At 38.5% G+C, this 17,461-nt stretch overlaps 1 protein-coding gene across 1 annotated transcript in view; it reads left to right on the top strand.

The window, feature by feature from the left end:
• CRIM1 (cysteine rich transmembrane BMP regulator 1) overlaps positions 1 to 17,461 on the top strand; it is a 170,789-nt gene that overhangs the window by 12,918 nt on the left and 140,410 nt on the right. The window contains exon 2 of the mRNA XM_053974047.1: positions 1,635 to 1,808. Within this exon, the coding sequence (XP_053830022.1) occupies positions 1,635 to 1,808 (174 nt within the window). The remainder of the gene's footprint in view (positions 1 to 1,634; positions 1,809 to 17,461) is intronic.

Raw genomic sequence — 17,461 nt, 5'->3', positions numbered from 1 at the left:
TCTTTGAGTGGAAAGAATTTACTTGCCAGCCTCAGCATGTGTGTGTATATACTGTTATTTGCTGTTAGTTTTTAGGCTTCTGTTGAGCATCAGACTACTGAATGACAGTTTTGTATTGGCTGTGGCCTCTCATACTGGAGGACAGTCTCTGATAACCCCAACAAGAAAACCACCATGCATATCTGGAAGATGTTTTAACTTTTTTGAAGTGTTTCTTGGCAGGATCTATATTGGAAACTTGCTTGTTGATAATAAATAAAATTGAGGTGAGCTACTTAGAATGCACAGTGTGAGTGCTGCTCTTGAATGTAAGGATATAAAGATTAAAAAATATCATTTTTTTCCTTTTTTTCATTAGTAGAAGTTGGTGGACTCAGTGCAACTATTTTGTAGCACTTAATTTTCCAAGCTTGTCTGTCTATAAAACATCTGGTGTTCTGTAGTGAAGAATACCTAGTGCTTAGTTTATTTTCTTCAGTCTTGCTTAAAAAAGTATGTGATAGGACAAGGGGGAATGGTTTAAAACTGAAAGAGAATAGGCTTAGATTTGATGTTGAGAAGAAATTCTTTACTGTGAGGGTGGTGAGGTGCTGGAACAGGTTCCCCAAAGAAGTTGTGGATGCCCTGGAAGTGTTCAAGGCCAGGCTGGATGGAGCTTTGAGTAACTTGGTCTAGTTGAAGGTGTCCCTGTCCATGGAGGGGGGGTTGGAACAGAATGATCTTGAAAGTGTCTTCAAATCAATTTTTCTATCTTGATTCATCTTCTGGCTTGATTTCCTGACTTGGTGAGATTTTGCTCTGTGTGCACTTGACCTAAGGAAACTGAGATATTGTAGAACTGGTCATCTTTTGGAATTCTGGATTGACTGGATTTGTATTTCTTTCCGGAGGGGGGGAAAAAAAATCTTGTTGCATGTGGCTTCCTAAAAGGAAGTTGGGCAGTTACAACTGGACCGCCAGTTACACACATTTGACAGGACTGATTCAAAAGGAACAAAACTGTTTGAGCAGAGGGATTCATCCTGGCCCCTCTATCCCTAGACCCTTGACAGCAAGGAGTGCAGTATGCTTGATCAGTTCTCCAAGAATATGTATGATAATTCAGGACTGCTGGAAAACTCATTTTTGGTCATATAATGGAATCAGAAGTCTGGCATCTTGCAGCTTTTCTGTAATAAAAAGTTATCTCCATGGAGTGAATTCTATGTGATGCATTTTTTAATCATCCTTTAAAATACTCTCATTCTGACTCAATTTTAACTCCTGTAACAGCTGCAGAATCTGTGCAATGCTCTCACTTCCATTATAAATATAACTTCAACTATCTGCAAAAGTTATTTTTGTTAGAATAGCACTCAATTGTACTACGGCTATGCGTTTTCCTGACATGACAGTTTCATACAGATGGAAGTAAACAATGCCAGTTGCTTTAGCAAAATGGGCAGTAGAACAGCTGCAAGGCATGGTATTTGGCAAATCCCACTGTTTGGATTAGTCTGTTATTTTTTTAGTCTGTTATCTTCTGTTTAGCACTGTGTTGAACTTCAAGTGAATTGCGCCCAACTCCAGAGCAGCTGAAAATTACGTACTGCAGCTGAAATCCAATAGTGAGCAAGTTTGTTTGTTTATTTTAGACGAAAACTGGGATGATGATCAGCTTCTTGGATTTGAACCGTGCAATGAAAACCTTATAACTGGTTGTAACATAATCAACGGGAAGTGTGAATGTGACACCATTCGGACCTGTAATAATCCATTTGAGTTTCCAAGCCGGGATACTTGTCTGTCGGCCTTAAAAAGGATTGAAGGTAAGCTCTTGTCTTCAGTGTTTCAGAGTTAGTAATTTTTTTCTGTGCAGTTGATGAAAAACTAGAGTATAGTGTATATGTTTAAGGATGACTTGTGTAGTTTCAGATACCTCTGGTCTTCTACATGTCAGAAAACAGGTGTATGTTTTAGAGGAAAATAGTACCTCATAAGCTTATTATTCCAAATGCTTAAGTTTAAGATGGGGGAAAAACATGTTTTATGTGCTATGATGTTTGCAGATTTTAAGGCTAAACAGTTCTGTTTATAGCTTGTGGTTAGCTACCTTTGCTTATCTTCAGCTGCAAAGCAGTGTGGAATACTCTTCAGATGTGTTGATGTGACTGAATCATGAATAAACACATGAAACACAAACACGGATTTTAAGAGTAAAGATATAGTAAAGGAGTAGTTACTGATTATACTTATATCATTTATTATATGAATGCATGAATTGCTATTTTAAGTTTACATAATGTTACATTACCTTACTGCTCATATTTTACAGTTCCTCTGTTCCTTTGGTTGTATTTGTATTAGGCCCCATATGTTTATGCTTATGCATACATCCATATTTGTTTTGCATTTTTTTTGCTTTTGTTGTTTATGGCTAAACTAGAAGTGAGTTGCCTCAAATATATCCAGCTGGAATTAAATTTACATGGTGTATTTCTGGATTGTTCTGGACAGCAATTAAAGGAGCGATCTTGGACCATTTTTTATGATGCTGTAATTATTGTTTATTCTCCAAAGTGTTCAGGAACATGCAGAAGCTGATTAGTGGTGTGGATCTGCTTAATTAGACTACTTTAAACCAATGTTTAAAGTTGTATGGAAAAAGTTAAGGTATTTATAAGGCTACTGACCATGTTTTAAGTTAGGGGGATCTTTGACTTAAGGAAGTATGATATGATGTCATCTATTGTACTTCTTTTGTGTTAAGAAAATTGGTTTTGTGCTACAGACTTTAAGTAAGGAGATGTTGTGAGAAACTGAAGAAATATACTCATGATTGTTGATTATTATGCTGCTCACTAAAGGTAGCATAATGTAATGTATGTGCAACACATACAAGTGCTTGGTCTGGGATTTTTGTGGGTTTTTTCCCTTATGTACCTCTAGGAAGAGCAGAGGCAGAACTATTGGTCTGTTGTTGATGTAGTAGTGGGCGATAGCATGTATGGGTTCTTCAGATTTACCACTTCTCTTTTCACTTGTGAATATGTGACTAAGTCTGTAGTGTTTCAGCAGGACTCTACTGGCATGGCAGTTCATTGTCTACTTGCTGTGAAAATCTGCTGTGGGTTGTCTTTTTTTTGCAGCCTTGGAAGAAATGGACTTAGCTTGGGGAATGGCATAGCTGAAGCAGGTTGATTCTGAGTCACTTGCTTTCAGCAATCTCTTTTTTTCAGCTAAATTTTCATTTTTAAAAGCCAGCATTTCATAATTACCCATAAGGTAACAATATTCTACATGTAAATTGTCTGGTACAAGAGCTGTAGTGTAGTTATTTTTTCAGAGGTGTAATTTTCTTTTTTTTTTCCTCTAGGTTTTATTTCTTTGTGGAGTGGGGAGGGTGTTCTTCCAAAGCCTCAGACTGTGGGGCACCAGTAGAAGTGTTTAGGGCCTGTTGACTTTTTAATTTTTCACAGTTGGAAAGGATGGCTGATGCAAGTGTTGAAGCAACAACGATACCTTTAAATAACGGAAGTCTGGCAGTTACAACTTGAGTGTTATAACAGTCCAGCTTTCACTCCTAAGAATGTGAATTTGCATTTGCATCCTCAGACTATCAAACTGTACTACTGAGGGATGTTGGACAGTAAATCCCTTTGTATTTCCTAATAGGCAGGTAAAAGTCATAATGTAATTTTGATTTCTGCATTTTACAGATATTGTCTGTTAAATTTGTCTACTGGGTTTTGCCCTGTATATGTATATTTGCTCTCCTGCTAATGGAGGTTGTTTCTTTAAATGCATTAGTTCTTGTTTTGGTAATTAAAACCAAAGTAATGCTTCATCCTGTACCTAAGCTAACGGAAAAGAAGAATAACTTTTTTCCACTGGTGCTTGCCACGTCCCTGTTTGCTAAGCAAGCCAAGTCTCTTAGGTAAAATGGAATAGACACTTTGGTGTGTCTGAACCAGTATTTGCTGCCTGAATATTTCAGGTTTTCAGGTTTTAGTAGTCTGAAAATGGAATTCAACCACTTGGAAAGTCCACCTGAAACATGGCTTAGGTAGCACACAAACCAGACGGCTCTATGAGCATGTTAAAATAGAGAAATCTTTCCGTTTATTTAAGGCAAGCTGAATCTTAAAGTGTAGTGTCATGTAAAAAGGGATGATTCATAAGATCTGTTAAATATGTCAAATTAAGATTTTCCTGAAATCCAAAGTACTGATGTATACTTCAATCTTTTGGCTTGTCTGTTAAAGATAATAGCAGGAAGATTTGAAACTAGTAATTTAAACCTTTTAAATACTCTAATAGGATCTGTTGCCATGGAAAGTGGGACCAAGGGAGGGTAGTCTAACTTCTCTTTCCTCATCACACTTTACATGGATAATTAAATACACAGTGTGATTTAAAAGACTTAAGTTGAATACCTGAATGATGGATGCACCATAATAAGAGTTGAAGAAAACTGCCCAGCTTGCTGAAAGCCTGCAGATAAAGAATCGGTTGCATAGATACAACCTGATACTGTTGCATAGATACAACCTGTTACTTTGAAGTAACAAACAGTGAGCTGAAATCTGGAATCCCATTTCCATAGGGGAATGTGCTAAGGGATTGAGGCTTTTGCATGTACTTCATTTTCTTGTGCCTTTTCCTGCTAGCCCCTTCCCTTTCAAGAGCCTTTCCAGTCATCTTCCTTCTTTATCTAGTTTGTCTATACTTAAGCTTTTCAGCTTGTGTGTGGTCTTCCCCTCTGGGCTTGATGTCAATTCTAGCTAAAACTCAAAGTTTTCTCTTGTTAGCTTTATGTAGGATCTTTCTTTTCCTATTGGCTTGGGTTCTGCCTGCCTTCCTGGGCTCCTCACATTTCATTCCAGCTTTACCTCTCTCTATCCCTTTCTTTGCCTAGCTATTTAATTCTGTTTGTATCCCAGTTCACTTAAAACAACTTCTATCCCTCCTTCGCAAAATCAGGTCACCGGGGTTCTAATGTCATGTTGTTTAGTTGTCCTTGACAGGCCCTGAAGCCGTGTTCTTTATTTTGTCTCCCCAAGACTTGCTCTACCCTGTTCTGGGAAAGCATGTAACGAGAAGAAATTAATCTCTACTGAATTGTGTGTAACCTCTTTGAGGCACTGATGTCTCTGGGGAAGAAAGTATGGCAAAGCTAAAGTGCAGTCTCAATAATGCAAGTACTCAAGGCAGTTATCATCTCCATCCCTTGCCCTTGTTTTCCTGGAAAACAGTAGGATTAGATACATTTGAAAGGATTGGTTTGGTCATAGAACTTGGTAGCCAAATTCTGTCTAGTTTTCTTGTAAACATGCTGGAAATGTTTAAAGAGTTGTTACTTCCATAGAGTATATAGCATAAAGTACATTTATGCTTAGAGGCCTCCCAACTCCATCACCAGGCTTGAAGTGCCTGTTTCTCCACATGGACCATCAGCGACTTTCTGTAGAGAAGGTTTGTATAGAGGTCATGAACCATCCTAGTATGAGGAAATGCACACATTTGGGCCTAGAAAGAAACTGTCTGGAAAAGCTATTGCATACCTAGTAATAATAATACTAACAATAATAGATTCCTGTGTTGGGGTGTTTGGGTTTGGTTTCATTTTTGTTATTGTTGTTTAAAATGCTTTTGGTTATTGTCTTGATGAGTGCCTGTTCTGATAGGGTTCAGGAAATCCTGTGCTCTTAAGCTTGGAAAGCTTGTTTCTATTCAGGAGCCTGCTTATGATGACAGCTTGGTTGAACTTGGACTGCTGGAATGGACTATGAAAAATATGGCTGGGGGTGGAAAGTGACAAGATTCCTTCTGTCTCATGAGCCACAGTTAACAGACAAGAGTCTTAATAAACTGGATCTATGCATTCTTGCAGTCACAATTTGCAAAGAATTAGCTGTAGCCAGCACAAAAGAGTCAATTCTTCAGACTTGGTGTGAGATGCTTAGGATTGGGGATGAGGAATTAAAAGAGGAAGTAATTTTTTTTATCAAGATAAATTTGTAGGACATTGATAGGAAGTAACATGGAAAACTTGTAATGTAGTGCCTATTCAGTTAGCTGAAAATCTAGTTTCAATGACTGTATTCCAATTCTGGGGTCTTCTGCTTTCTCTCCCTCTATGCCTGGCTGGCACCAGTTCAGGTAGCCCTACAGAGCTTTAAAGAATGGGAAGCGAAGGATGTTCTTGAGCTTGGATGTTCTTCTTCCTCCTCTACTGGAGCAGGCCTGGATCTGTGCTCTTATGAGCTGTCGCTTCAGAGGCATCATCAGGTCTTCAAATGATAGTTGTTCTAGCAGGGAACTTCTATTAAGAAGTGAGCTATCTCCTCTTCCCTCTGAGAAGTGAAGAGAAAGCTGGGGGTCAGTGCATCCAGTCTTTCACTAGGTGGGCTGTATATCAGGCTGGGTTCTCTTCAACTGATTTAATAAGAACTTCAACCTACATATTCTTTCGAAGAGTTTGCTTTGATAATACCAGGTTGTGACACAGACAAACACGTTTTCCAGAGAGATAATAAGTGCTATCAGTCATAGCAATGATAGTAGTTTTGCCTCATAGCTTCAGTGTACACTTGAGCTGTAAGAGGAGAACCCAGTCCACTTCATCAGTTCTACTCTATCCAAACCCATAAGCATTTTCCATGTCAAAGTTGAACTCAGGCTTTATTCAGAACAAATGTGAGGAATAAAATTTGTGCCTTTTTTAATGAAAGATATGATTAATGCTTTAGGTTAATGAGTTTCTTTTCTTTTTATCTCTGTCCTATGTAAAATGTGCTGCTGATACTAAATTATTGAAACTGTTGTTTCAAGAATTGCTTCTTGGTTACCTGGCTTGCACCTTTCCAAGCTATTCACTGCTGTCCTTCATAGGTGAAAGGAAAATGCCTTTTAAGTTGCTGGTATCTATTAAGCTGGTTTATTGCAACACACTCCTTGCATTCCATTATTTTTTTACATGTAACTGAATAACTTTATGCTGACAAATGTTGCAATACCTGTTAGACCAGTCCTGGAATAACAAATATGAGAAGGTAATTTTATTCTGAATGCTTGTTTGGTTGTTGTTAAGTTTGATTTTGTGCAAAACTTCACCTGTGTGGTCTTAATGACTGTGTTGAAAAACTAGAAGAGAATAGATCCAGCTTTATGCTGATTTATCAAGCAAAGAGTGGAGTTGAAATACTTTCAGATGTGCTTAATCTGATATACTTTCCATTCCCCTTGCACAACAATTAACGTATGTTTTTCCTCAAATAACTGAACTTTGAAGGTTGGCATGTATTTGCAATAAGGAATGCAGTTGTGGCAAAGATCCAGATTTTACCCTTAAACATGCTTGTGAGAGCCAAGTAAGTGCATTTGAAGGCAAAATGTCACATGAACACAGAGAAAACCAGCAGTGTAGCTTTTGGGCTTTTTTTTCTGAATGCATAGAGACAAAAGGGAAAAAAACACATTTGATATGGAAATAATACAGATTAGAAATATTAATATGAACATCAATAGATAAAACAGTTTTCCCAAACAAAAAAGGAAGAGAACTCAATCATTAACTTCATGAGAGGGTTCTGTGACAGTGGCACATCTGGCACTGCAGTTGCTTTCACAGCATGACAGTGCAGTGTTACATTTGCAGAACTTGTCACTTTTTCCTGACTCTAGTTCCTCAGAGAACTGTTCCCTGATCAAGTATGATTTTATTAGCCAATATATTGGCTATTTTGGCATGTCTTGTATTTAAGGCAAGATATCACACAGACAAAATCTATGCCATGAGATTTCAAGCTAACCAGAGGAAAATCTTGTAGAAGTGTCAGAAAGATATCAAAAGGGAAAACTGACTTTCATATTTGTGTATTGATGTGGCTGGATATCTAATTTTAGGCTTAATTAGGTTGTGAATAATGCAGTTTGTATTAACAGGGGGAAAGTGGCATTGCAGGAACTGTTAGGAGGGAAGATTGAATATAGAACACAAAATTGAGCAGCTGGTTAAAAAACCCTAAATTGTTACTATTGCAAAAATTGTTTACAATTCTGTATCTTTTCGATTTTTCCCTGCCATTTTATGTAACTGTGTGGTGTTTTTGCAGTCTAGTATCTGAGCTTATTGCCTTGCTGTGCTGCACTTGCTCATGTGAGCTGCTGTACAGATGCCATGCCTGCTTCTCTACATCTGTATCCTCAGGCATGTAGTGCAAATGGAGAGCATACTGGATCTTCCATTTGTGACACTCCAGTTTCCTTCAAACTTGTTTGAGATTGCTGTGGACAGAAGTGTAAGCTTTATTGTAGGCTCTGGCATAGAACTGAGTGACAAGTGCTTCCTACGAAGCCAGCAGTCAGATGTAATGGTCAAAGCAGGGTTGTTCCTAGAGACAAAGGATCATTCTTCTTGCCTTTTCCTGTTTCAAATGCTTACCTGCATTCACCTGAAACTGAATACAAGATGACTGATTGTACCTGGAGCCTCTATGAGACTAGGAAAAAACAGGGCAGGTGTCTTACAGCTGGTCGGCTTTCGTGCTTGTGCCTCCCAAAAGCTCTTTTCCATGTTGGCATCTAGGCTGTGCTTGAAGTAGGTCCACTTTAACGGTAGTGGCAAGCTACAGGTTTAAATGAATGCTTGACCTTACTTCTGTTCAAGTTGAGGAAGAGCGTGAAAATGCAGCAGATGACTTTCAGCAGAACACTTCCAGATGTAGTGTTGATTTTAAAGATCAAAAGTTAGCTACATGTGACAGAAGAGACCTGAGCAAAGATCTCCAATTGAATGGTGTGTAAACATTAGGTTAATGTCGTACAGTAGCAGGAAGCTATATTTCTGTGGCTGGGTCACAGGTCTTGTTTTGACAGGGCAAGTCTTGTTTGGATATAGGTGGCATTGATGCTGACAGAGATAACTGAGTGTTGAATGAATGCATGCAGTGATAGTGGTATCAATGACATACTGGTCAATATGACAATTTTAGTACAGGGGCTATGTCTCTATACATAATAAGAAACAGTTTATTCTGTAAAATCAACTCTTTTTTTTTTGTTGTTGTTGTTGGATCACCTTCAGTAACTTCACAGTTATCTTTTATAATATATATAATATACCAATATTTTGTGATTCTGAACAGTTGTATAGTATGGGACAAACTATTTTAGCACTTTGTCTCCAAATTTAGGCCTTGAAGTTGTTGTGGTGCTGTTTTCTAAATAAAACAAACACTATTGCCACTTCCACATCATCAGACTGATTTTTCATTGTAATAGAATGATGCATTACCAGCAAATTGTTTGTGTCCAAGATGTGTGTATGTATGTATGGAGACTTGAATTGAAGAAAGATGCTTTGAACCAATTGGCTTCTAGAGAAACTTTGGTTTTAAATGTGTAACCTGATCTTGAGATTGTTTGGATTTTCTTTTGAGAAAGCCATTCAATGACTTTCTTTCAAATATAAAAAAGAGCTCTACTCATTCCTGAATTCCTGCATATGTTCTCTTCCCTATTTTTCTAGATTCCCTCAACTGTTCTATGTTCAAAGTGTTTTTTAAATTATAGCTGCTCAAGTTCATGGAAACTTCCTTCTTCATTCAACAAGTAACTTACATAGTTTGTCTAGAATCAGCTGTTATGCAAGTTCTCCCTTTCTGTCCAGAAGAGGTAAAGCTTTCAATAACTCTTGGCTTCAGTAAGGAACAGAAAAAATGGTACTTTTGTATGTTTTAGACATGTAAAAATTGTTGTCATAGTGACAAACCAATCTACATAATTTAACGTGCTAGAATTTAAATGACTTGTCAGATATCTATGCCAAAATTGCAGCTTCTATAAATGACTGCACTAATAATGTTAAATGTTCAACTTTTTTGGCACTAGCATATAACTTTAGAAGGACAAAGAAAGCACTCTTTTGATTTAAAACAAATATAAAAAAAACCCCAAGCCTCAAACTGAAAACTCAAATCTGCTTTTGACCCCTGGTTAAGAGGTGCAGTCATACACAGCAGCAGAGGAAATGCTTGACATTCTCATCATGTGAGCTGGGGCTTCCAATCCTTTTGGCACACTTATGTGAGTATATCTGAGGTCTTTCTTTGCAGTTTTCATGTCAGGCTTCTTGTAGACATAAATAGGGAACAAAGTAATGCCAAAAGCAACATGTTTCATCTTTCTGCTTTGGATCTTTCTGTAATTTGTATTTATTGCTTTATGGGAGTTTTGAACACAAGTTCCTAAACTCTTGTTCATGTTTAGAAGTCAGGATAGAGTACTAGCATCAAGGTTTTACAGCTTGAGTAAAAATATATATATTTTTAAAAGCTAATCTGGATGCTTCTGAAGAAAACCACTTCAAACATCCAGAATGGTTTAATAAACTTGTGACTGATGTACCATACTACAGTGATGGATAGAAAACAAGATGTCAAGTCTGTTAAACAAAATATTCTAATTACTGTGCCGCTATAGTTTGTGGGCAGTGTGGGTATTCTTTACCTGAGTAGATCACATGTGACAGAAAACTAAAATAGCAATCTTGATGCCGTTGCTTTTCTATAGTCTTGCACTTCATACTGCCATGTCAGCTGAAGAGTTAAGGCGTGTACTTTAGTCTGTGGCATCATTCTGAGCATCTGGTTCTTACCATGGTGCATGCCAGTGCTCTTAGCCGCCAGCTTGCAGTAACTGAATACATTCTGCTGGGGCTTTGGATGTCCTGCAACATAGGCATACCAGGTAGAAAAACAAACACCTTGAGCCTGGAACTCATTTGCTGGAGCTGAAGAGCTATTGGGTGTTAAATGTCAATCTTCTTGAACTGTATCTCTCCCTGAACAAGATGCTGGCAGCTGCCAAGTCAAGAGTAAGAAGAACACAGTAAGGCAGGACTCCTCAATCCAGCTTTACTAGAAACTGGAAACTCCCAGTGAGCCAAGCAAGGTCAAAGTACAGTGTATATGTGTGAAGGGGGGAGGAGGGGAAAACAAAAAGAAATACTCATCTTTTTTTCCCTGACATCTTCTCCTAGTGTTGGAGAGTTAAAATGCTTAATGGATCTGCATGCTAATGCTGTTTGTTGTGTGACCTTAGGTGTGTTTAGTAAGAAACTGAGTATCCAGGACAGTGGATATTTGAGAGAGCATACAGGTAACCAAGGGTGAATGGGACTTGGATCTTGGCTCAAGAGCTGTACCTGGGTAGCACGGCTGTTACAAAGAAACATGTGATCTGACTGGTTCACTGATAGGTCTGAATCTCTTACAGAACATGATATACATAACACCCAATGAATGAGTCTGAGGCATGGTAGAAAATGAGGAGAAGAGGAAAAGGTTGCCATTTTCAACATGTAAAGTGTGGTGGTTTAGAATTTTTCATTACTGCATAAATTTATTCTAACTTCAGCAAGATTTTTGTTTCCTAGGTGTGTGTTTGCTTAGTCTTTTTCAAAACTCTGTGGGATGTTACTGAGATTCCTAAAGCAGCTCTGTAGGAGCTAGCATCATATAAAGGTATGGTATGCATTGGTACTGCCTTAAAATGGTTTACTCTCTCCTTGTCTGAGCAAGCTGTTTATCAAAATGAGGTTAAATAAAGACTCTGGCTAACCTAGTTAACAATCCCTTATGTGGATTGTCCTGTATAGGGAACTGTGCTTTTCTACTGTGTTCTGCAGGTTCCTTTCACTGCAGAAGAGTTTCAACAGATCTGTTCAGTACTAATGCAAAGTGAGATTAAGTGAAGCTTGAAAACTGAGATAAAGCTGTAGCTTCACAATAACACATCCTTAACTTCTTTTGAATGACACTCCAATAATGTGAGTAGCTGTCCTACATGCAGACCAGAGCATGAGTGCTCATTGTAAGAAAGTCTTGCCCTTTCTGTAAGCCACCACTAGTTTGGTTCAGGAGGCAGACAGAAGTGTCTATGTCTGACACGGAGTTTACTCTGAGTTCTGCATTTGTGAAGCATTGACTTGCCAGTGCACTCATTCCAATAATCTCTTTCCACTCAATCCTATGGACTATTGCTGTAAAAACTACTAGCTCATTGCCAAAGGAAAGAGTCCTTTCCTTTCTAGCAGAAATCTAGTCTGTCTTTACAGCTGCAGTCCACAAAACCCATCACTGTGTGATCAAACATGGTTTCACATCAAGTCACTCGTGCACCTCTTTCCATCACTATGGTAGTCCTTACTTGTGTGATATTTTACATAACTGAAATTCAAATCTGGAATATGGAGCAAGAAATAAAACTTACTGAAATCTTATTTTCTCATAAAAGCCCAGTGGAAATCTGTGAATCATTGCTAGGTCTTCAGGCTTAGTTCACCTATGAACCCCTTGTGGAAGATCTTCCCTTTTTTTTGGTTTTTTTTTTTTTTTTCCTCTTCCCTCTTCTTCTTCCCCACTTCTTTAGGGCAAAATTGTCAGAAGCTACATACAGTTAAGGAACTTACTGGGGAGTACTAGGATTGCTATGGGGTTGGAGGAAAAACTTGAGAAGGCAAAGGAAACTTGCCAAAAGAATAAGACAACTGTATCATGTTTGTGATTTTGCTTATGTTTTAGGGTTTGGGTTTTTTTGTCTTTTTTGTTTTGTAGCATGGTGGCTTGTTTTCTTTTTCTTAGTGAGGGTTTTTGTTGTTTTTTGTGGTTTGTTTGTTTGTTTTTCTGGACCGAAGCTGAAATACCTCAACCTGTCTGTTATTTACTAAGTTATGTGTAGTGGATACAGACCAGAAGACCTCATGGTGTTCCAGGGTTACAGAATTTGGCAAATGGGAGCTGAAGCCTAAAGTAACTGTGAGGTATAGCCTAATACGAATATGACATCACTTTAAATTTCTTTGTCAATTTTCCCACAGAAGAAGCATAACTGTCTTAAATTAAAAGAATTGTTTGTTACCTGGCTACATCTGTGTGAAGTGTGTTCTCTGAATGTGCCTTTGATAAGGTTTCTTTTCTTAAAAATAAATTAAAAAAACAGCAAGCTACTCTGTGCCTTGTAGTCCGGTGGTTTTGACCTATCCTGACCAAGTTGAATGAATTGATACTTCCTTTCTCATCCATGTTTTGTGTAAACAAAGACTGACCTAGTTTAGGCATTAAGATGCTTCTGGCTTTGAATCCCAAGTGGAAAAGGGGGCTTTTGAGTTTATGGCCTGGTGAAAAGGGGGATTTCTGCTGCCTCCTGCCTTAAGGAGTTCATGTCTCTATGCTTCTTTGTGTCCCTTCTCCCTGTTGCCTTGACATGACATGCTATGTGTCCATGCTGTGACCTGGGGAGGGGAATCCCTTAAGCTATTGGGGCCAACAAAGATTCTTTATTGACAAATTGCAATTCCGATGGTGTTGTGAAGAAATGAGGCTTTTATCATTCTGCTGCTTTTGTCTCTCAGTCTCTGCTTTTCCCTGTTTCCTGCTCATGACTACTTCTGAGATTTATTAGATTTGAACAATTTCAACGAACAGGTAAGGACTTCAAAGATATTACCATTCTGCAAGTACTGAGTATGGGCAGGTGACTATGAGACTATACAGCAGGAAATCCACTTCAGTATGAGGCAGCAGAGAATGTGTGGCAGCTGGAGGACTGAAGAGATGTATACTATTACTATTTGAACAAATAGAAAAGCTTCAATTGAAACTCTCATCATCTTGTGTGCTACAGAATGCTATTCTGAAAGGAAGCCGCAGGGAACCAGGCTTAGTAATTTCAGTGTTAGTGAAGTTCTGTGTTCTCTATTATGTTCTTTGCTGTCAAAGGCTTTCAGTAATAAAAAAGTAATAATAACATGGTAGATGCAGTAATTTGAGGCTCTAGATGCCACTAGGTGGCAGAACCCCTGCATCTATTTTGTGAATTTCTTTCTGTGCCTTGATTCTTCATCTTAGTATGCTGAAAGTACTTTTCAGCTATCATGTAATGAGAATAGACATCGGTAGGGATGTTTACATGCTATCCTAATTGGGCTCGTATTGGCTGCTGTTGTGGGAAACATGGAGGGCTTGCAACACACTCGTATCCTTACTTGCTCAGACTGCCTACCCCTTCTGAAAAGCCTGCTACTCAAAAAGGAGTTGCATTTAGTTGATGTCAACACAACTCTTTCCCTTTTTCTTGATTCTGTTGTTAATAGATGAGAAATGAGGAGATGACAGGGACATTTAAGAGGAATGTTTTGTTAAGAATACAGTGGCAGGAAAATGGAGATGGTGAATGTCTTAACCTGTGGTAGAAGGTGTGATTTTTGAGTGTTGGAAGCTCAATGTTTTGGAGTGACTCATTTCTGTTGGTAAGACTCTTGTAGCTAAGTAGTTTTCAGTTGGGAAACAAATGTGTCTTGAAGAATACCCATTAATGATTCTTTTCAAATAGGTTCTCTTCTCTTAATGCTAGTCTTTGATTGCAATGTGCTTGTCATCCATTCATTGTGGGACATCATTTTAGCTTTGTTTTGTTGCTGTTTTGATTTATAGAACAGCTGGAATTGTGGCTGAAAACAGTCCAAGAATAGGGCCATTGCCCGCCTCTATTTACTAGTAGAGGGCTATGTAGTTGTGGTTGTTTGGGACAGGACAAATTTTGCAATTATGTATCTTTATATGTTGTATTAACTGGGATACAGCCTCATCTTGCATTAGGGGATACAGTGCTGTTAAGGCAGGAGACATCCATGTCCTCGTGATGTACTCATAAGTATGCCATCTCTTTTAATGAAGACATCTATGAGTGCGTGCTTAGTAATGAATCTGATAAATACTGATTGACAAATCTAAAAGCGATATGGGTCTGTTTCTATTGGTGCTGGATTTTGGGAACATCATGTAGATGTTTCAGTTTGGAATATTAAAATTGAAGTGTCAGATTTCAAAGCAACTTGATTAGGGTTTTCAGAAGGTATTAGAATCAACCTTTAATCTCTAATCAATCTGTTGATTAGAATTAACACAGTGTGATATCTACTCGGCATCTTGCATACAGTTGATCCTGTGCTGCATGAGGGAAGATACTCAGATTTCTGACCACCTATAAAGAAATATGGAGGGATAACAGCTTACTCCATTTGTTGGGTAAATATTGGCTAGTTTATAACTTTATTTTGCTCTTCTGGAATAATCGCATGAACAAGAATCACCTTTTGAATGTAGTGTCTTGGAGGAATTGTACAAGTCTATTATTTCTCAGTGAGTTCAAACAGAAGTTTGCATGCAAATGGCTTTTTCCCACCTCAGTTTTCTTTCAGTGCCCTAGTCAGCTGTGCACAGTCTTCTTCACCTTTTTAGTACATTTACTGTGCCTGCTTCTAACTATCTCTTCTCCAGCTACCCTGCATCAAATCATTCCTTGCTTCTGGTGATCTTCCTGGGCATGCCCACACCTCATGAATGCCTAATTTCTTCCTTCATTCTCTGTGGATCTGCTCTGAACAGCTGAATAAGGAATTCAAGTACTGTTGCAGCCACTGTCCAGCTCTGCAGTACCACTTTGGGAATGTGATAAGGATGTTTGTGAACTTGTGCTCTTGGTGGTGCTAGATGTAACTCATTCTAATCTGGACAAGGTGGGTTTGGGTGGGGTTTATTTGGTTTTTTTTTAAGGAGGAGATTTTGGACTGTCAGATGCAGGCAGCATGGCCTTTTTTGAAAAAGCTCTTTATTGGCACACATTTCTGAAGCTTGTTTGTCTTTACAGTTCTTCTTAAAATTGCTAGTGTTTGTTTCTTCATGAAACGTGTATGGAAGTGTTGAAGGACGGACGCACTGTGAGGGAAAGAAATTCAGCCAAAAAAAGGAGAAGTTTCAGGAAGGTGCTACTTTGGCTCTGTATCTTTATCATAGAAAGGTAAATTGAAATAACAACCCCAAATAGCAAAAAGTCATCTGGTTTTAATATATTTAAAGAAATGCACTATGCTGACAGACATGCCTGAAGCATCTTGGTGTTCAGAATTATGTGTATAGTTCCTCTTTTGTATCCTGTTCATGTCATCAGCTCTGTATAATTTCTACCTACAAACCAATACCATGGAGACCATTCAACAGGCTTTGTTTGTGGTGTAACAGCCAGGGGTATTTATGCATAATATGCCTGCAGTTCCAAGTTATGCTCAAATTATTGTTTTCCTATATCATACAGTAGGAAACATGGTATTTCCTCAAAGTTTGAGGTTGGTTGTTATAAATTACATTATGTTTTGTTTTTCCTACTTTTAAGTAGAACTTTAAAACTTGTGCTTAGAAAATAATCTTCCTTTCAGAAAAGAAATTTGTTGATTGTGTTTTCCTGTGACATGTTGAAAATGGCTGATGGTTGCAACTTGAGAGCTCCAACGCACAAGACCTTATGGATCTTGCTACTGTCATTTGAGACAGTATATGTAGCATACTAAACTGATGATGAAAGCAAATCTCTACTGAGCAGATAAGCAGCGATGTCTGGATGTTACATCCCAATCTTGTTGACTGTTTGGAAGTGGTGGTGATTCCTCATCAAGCTATTGCAGAGAGGTAGAGAGAAAATAAACTCCTTAAGCAGCTTTGGCAGACCTGTTACGCTGAAGAGTTCAGTGTTGGTGAAGGGGGTTACTGAAAGGAAATGTAGCGGGTGTGTGGAGACACTGAAAGTACTTCAGTTCCAAAGACAGCTGTAGAGTACGCATTGAGAACAGCACTGCTACAGATAGTGGTGTATATCTGTCCTGTTGATGAGACAATGACTGATACTGACAAGATGTTCCCCTTTGTGATAGAGGTCTTGCATGGGGTCTTGATGGGCTTTTGTTTAGAGAGAGAACTGGAAATAGACTGTGAGGGAAAATATCTTGTGTAACTCATCAGCCTTGGGTTATGTTAGACCTTGTTTTGAAATATGTGAAACACTGTGTAATATTTGCCTGTGAGATTGGGTGACACTCTTGAAAAGAGACAAGGCTTTAAAACACTGTTTTGTCCTGATGTATAGGGTCGTACTGAGGCTGTATGACTGCAGTGAGCTTTATTTAGAAATTCCTGAAATGATTATGATGATCCTTTTGGTCTTCGTGAAACAAGATGCAGAGAAGACTGACAATGGTTGTTTGAATGTACAGATTGTGGCTGTGGTTTGAATGAATTTTCTGCTGACTTCTGTGTGAAGAAATTTAATTTTATCCTTGCAGTGCTTTTGTCATTTTACACTAGATATAATTGCTAGCTGAGATGTAAATGTTTTAATTCTTCAGTGTAGCTTGATGTGGGATATTGTTTTTCTGCTGATTTACGAGAGTGTGTCTGGGGAGTGATGCATAGGTCTGGTGTGTCTTGTGCCCCTTAGGGACCTCGGTGACCTTGGGCTGTTGGCTTCGGAGGGTTTCTGTGACTCTGCCTGGCCAAGAAGCTAGGCAGTAAGGTTCCCTAGAGATGTCACACTGTGTTAAGTGAATTAGATTTGGACTGTGCAGCCAGTGGTTCTTACCAGCTCC

This window comes from Vidua macroura, chromosome 3, assembly GCF_024509145.1.
Source record: "Vidua macroura isolate BioBank_ID:100142 chromosome 3, ASM2450914v1, whole genome shotgun sequence".
Classification (NCBI taxonomy): Eukaryota; Metazoa; Chordata; class Aves; order Passeriformes; family Viduidae; genus Vidua; species Vidua macroura.
This window is presented reverse-complemented; position numbering and strand designations above follow the sequence as displayed.